Raw genomic sequence first — 4,405 nt, 5'->3', positions numbered from 1 at the left:
ATACTAATTTACAGTGTACTTATTTGCAGAACGAATCATACGAATTTCTGCAAATTAACTAAAAAATTGATTGGTTGACAGATCTCCTCACTACTTTCAATCTACTGCGCATCCGAGAATGGTTCACCTTACTTTTTACATTATGATTCAGAATAGAAATTTAGAGGAAGTATTACATGTATTGTCCATTTGGTGAAATGTTGTGTGAGAAATCTCAAGATTGATCTAATTTTTGTGAAAAAGTGATAAAGTGAAAAAGTAACATAAAAAAGTAACATAAAAAAACCGAACCAGAAAAATTTCTTTTTATTTATTGTATTTTAAACTTATTTTTTTTTGGACATATATGTATTATATATAAATTTCTTTTATATCAGCTTTCTCATAATATTTTCATAAATATATAATTACATAATATTTCTTTATACAAATATACATTTTTAAGTTAATTTAATATTTTTCCTAATTTTTTTATATTTTTTTTATTTTTCAATATATTTACAATTTATTTTTATTAATTTTCATAAAGTTTAAATTATTTCATTGTAATATTAGGTTTATTCGCGTGCTCTAATATGTTCCAATATATTCCTACAATAACACTTCAACGGATTCGTTGGATTGCGATGCGAATAAATCTAGTGAGTTTTGCGAGGAATTTTGATAGAGTCAAAAAAAATGAAAAGAGAAAGAAATTTAGATAACATTATAGCAACGCTATGTAACTTACTTATTTCATGCATTTTGGCTGATACTAACATCAAAAGTGCCGACAGAGAGTTGCGCTACTGTATATACTATGCTTCCACTATGAAGTCGAAATTACTCGAAGTGGGGGTAAAAAATCAGCTTTCCTCTTTCGGCTCATTCCTGTATTGTTTCCTTCGTTGTGTGTGAAATTGCATCTTAGTGAAAATATCTGAGGAAATCAATGTTCACTGATTTATGTTTAACATTTTGACACATACTATTTAGAATTTTATTATCAGGATGAATGACAAGCAGAAAGTTCTCATTTGCGGAGATGTGGAAGGACACTTCAAGTTTTTGTTCTCCAAAGTAAACGCTATCAACAAAAAAAACGGTCCATTCGATTTTCTGTTATGCGTCGGCAATTTCTTCGGTGCGGACAATTCTGAATTGGAGTCCTACAAATCCTGCGAGAAAATCATTTCGGTACCGACGTACATTATCGGTCCTAACCGGGAATCGGATATTAAGGACTATCCCGAGGATGGATACGAAATATGTCAGAATCTCACTTATCTCGGAAAGCGTGGTCTATACATTGCTAGTTCGGGCCTCAAAATAGCATATCTCAGTGGAACCGAGAAAGTCCCATCTAAAAACAAAACCATTCACTTCGACAAACATGATGTTGTATCCATCAGGAATAGTTGCTTGAAGGATCAACCAAGTTTTCGTGGCATTGACATTTTGTTAACATCTCCATGGCCAGAAGGTGTAACCAATCTTGATATTAACAAACCAGAATGCAAGTATCAAGGTTCTAAATTAATTGCTTGGCTCGTTACTCATATTAAACCTAGGTATCATGTGTCGGCCTTAGAACAAATTTATTACGAACGGCCGCCGTATCGGTAAGTTTATTATTCAAGAAAATTTCTGAAAATAAATAAAGAATAAATGCAAAATTATTTTGGAGATAATATTTTTTTTCTCATTACAGAAATCAAAGTCAGGATGATGGAAATACAGAAATAGCTACTAGATTCGTAGCTCTTGCACCAGTACTGAATGACGAGAAGCAGAAATGGTTGTATGCATTGAATTTAACTCCCGTTGATAGAACCAGACTATCAGATCTGATTATAAAAACAACAGATGAGACGCCGAGTCCGTATCCCAAATCTATGCTGTCTGACGATCCAATTTTGCAAAAGCAAATCCAATTTTTCTATGACATGGACTCAATAGATAACGTAAAGAGATCACGGCATCAGAATAGTAGCCTCAATAAGAAAGCAAAGCTGGAAATTGACCAGTCAAAGTGCTGGTTTTGTTTATCCAGTCCAGTAGTCTCCAAGCATTTGGTAATCTCTGTCGGTGCAGAAATATATTTGGCACTGGCAAAGGGTGGTCTAGTGGAGGATCATCTTTTAATTCTACCAATAACGCATCATCAGAGTCTGTCTATTCTACCGAAAAACGTAAAAGAGGAGATGGATCTCTATAAGAAAGCCGTGAGCAAGTACTATGAAAGTACCAACAGAGTACCTGTATTCTTCGAAAGAAACTTTAAAACTTCTCACTGTCAATTGCAAGCGGTACCTGTTTATAAAAATCAAGCACCCACATTGAAGGAAATATTCGAGGTATTCTCAATTTTTTTCCATATTAAAGAATATCGAACATATCTTTTGTTTATTTTAATTCAAATGACTATGAATTTCTGTGCTTTTAGGAACTGGCCGAATGTAACAATTTCAAGATATCGGAGTTACCACCACATACAGATTTGCAGCAAGTTGCTAAACCTGGTATTCTATATTTTTATGTAGAATTACCGGATGGGAGAATCTTATATTACAGGATCAAGAAAGACTTTCCATTACAATTCGGCAGAGAAGTATTAGCGTCTGACAGAATATTGGACATAAATGATAGATCCGACTGGAAAGATTGTCATACGAGTCAAGAAGAAGAGACTGAACTAGCAAAGAAAATTAGAAAACAATTTACACCATTCGACGTAGATATTTGAGAAAATATTTTTATTATTTTTGTCTTTTGACATGTATAACAGTGTACATAGTGTATATTATATCCTCATATGTAGAACATATCATTAAAATTATTAATAATTTCACAATAAATCAAATTTCTTTATTTTTTTTATTTTAATTTTTATATACATTTTTAATGATTAAAAACTGTACATAACTAGACACAGAACATAATATTGCATCATAGAATTATAGTTAACAGAAATATTAATTTTAAGAAATTATTAGAAATAATAAATTTCTGTATATATCATAATATACTATTTGCTTGATATTTTAATTCATAATCATTTGGAGTTATGGATGGATCTAATCTAAATTGTTTCATTTGAATTGCAATATCAAGTAGATAATCGTAACATTCTGTCCTGTACAAAAAAAAAGAAATATATTTTAACGAAAAAGTTGATAAATTTCATTGCATTTTCGCTGCATGATACTGAAATAGCTTACATAGTTTTTGCCTGTTGCCAAGAATTGCCCCACACATAAATCCCATGCCTGCGTACCAATACCGCACAAGTCTCAGGGTAACGAACAATAATTTTATCTAAATCGTCTCTTAAATCTCTCTCAAAGGGAGTGTTTTCTATGATCGGTATTACCAATTCCTCATCATAACGATACGTTCTACCCTCTTTTTGATTCCATATGCCTATAATAATATAAGCCAAACAATTTTATATTGTCATTAATTTCAAATTAATTACTGTAAATGAATTTGAAAAAAACGATTCAAATGAATATACCTTTTATCATTTCGAGATGGGTGAGTCTGACTTCTTTCCCAGGCCACAATAGTGTCGCCATCACAGCAAACTTAGAATGTGTGTGAATCACAGCACCTGCATGCCTTCTTATATATGCACACATAAATAGTGGAGTGCATTGCGACTTGTTCAGTTTCTTCTCTGGTGGAGGCAATTCCAAATCTATTCCATTGATATCTTGAACAAACATATCGTTGGGTACCATACGTTCCTTTTGTACACCAGAAGGAGCTATATAGATCTTGTCTCTGTAGAATAGAAATTTTATAGTGAAATTTTATAGTCTCCATTTAATAGTTTTGTACATAATATTATTATGCAATTAACTCGTATTTTATGGAGATACCGCCACCAGTACCAGTCACCCATCCGAGATGATAAAACTGCCGACACAGTTCTGGAATAAGATTTCTTGGGTGTTCCTGCGTAAAAATAATATATTTGATATTATTAGACTACATATTCACTAAATTAACTGCGTATAAATTTTGGAATTAAAATTTTGTAAGATTTATATAATATATAATATATAATTATAATATCTATTAACGCTGCATGCATATGTGAATAGTGTACTGAATAGTGTAAAAACGTTGATAGATTGCTATAAAAGAATCACAATTAAATGCCTTAAGAAAAATATATAATGTAATATTTCAAATATTATTAGTGTGTCATAACTCATACTTTATCGTAGTTGGCATCGTAAGCTTCTAACATCTTTCAGTTGGAAACGACTGGAAACTGCTGGAAACTAGAGTAATGGATGGTAATGAGGCAGTGAGTCTAAATGGCAAGATATCACAGAACACAGCGCGCTATCTATTAAAATAAAATTATTATCAAACGTATCACAGACTGTAGTCACACATAAAATAATCTGTAGGC

General features: G+C 31.9%; 2 protein-coding genes across 2 annotated transcripts in view; one reads left to right on the top strand and one right to left on the bottom strand.

Annotated features, from left to right (window-relative positions):
• LOC108692432 (CWF19-like protein 1) overlaps positions 1-2,790 on the top strand; it is a 4,887-nt gene extending 2,097 nt beyond the window's left edge. Inside the window, exons 2-4 of the mRNA XM_018200676.1 lie at positions 990-1,601; positions 1,691-2,336; positions 2,426-2,790. Of these exons, the coding sequence (XP_018056165.1) occupies positions 990-1,601; positions 1,691-2,336; positions 2,426-2,725 (1,558 nt within the window). The 3' untranslated portion in view covers positions 2,726-2,790. The remainder of the gene's footprint in view (positions 1-989; positions 1,602-1,690; positions 2,337-2,425) is intronic.
• Positions 2,791-2,837: 47 nt separating this feature from the next.
• LOC108692441 (probable methylthioribulose-1-phosphate dehydratase) lies at positions 2,838-4,393 on the bottom strand. The gene is made up of 5 exons (XM_018200685.1): positions 4,205-4,393; positions 3,845-3,939; positions 3,497-3,765; positions 3,201-3,402; positions 2,838-3,115 (listed from the first exon to the last, which is right to left on the bottom strand). The coding sequence occupies exons 1-5, from the start codon at positions 4,235-4,237 to the stop codon at positions 2,998-3,000; spliced, it is 717 nt and encodes a 238-aa protein (XP_018056174.1). The 5' UTR covers positions 4,238-4,393; the 3' UTR covers positions 2,838-2,997.
• Positions 4,394-4,405: the final 12 nt, after the last annotated feature.

The sequence above is a fragment of the Atta colombica genome, unplaced genomic scaffold, assembly GCF_001594045.1.
Source record: "Atta colombica isolate Treedump-2 unplaced genomic scaffold, Acol1.0 scaffold70, whole genome shotgun sequence".
Lineage (NCBI taxonomy): Eukaryota > Metazoa > Arthropoda > Insecta > Hymenoptera > Formicidae > Atta > Atta colombica.
The sequence above is the reverse complement of the archived record's forward strand: the minus strand, read 5'-3'. Positions and strand labels throughout refer to the sequence as shown.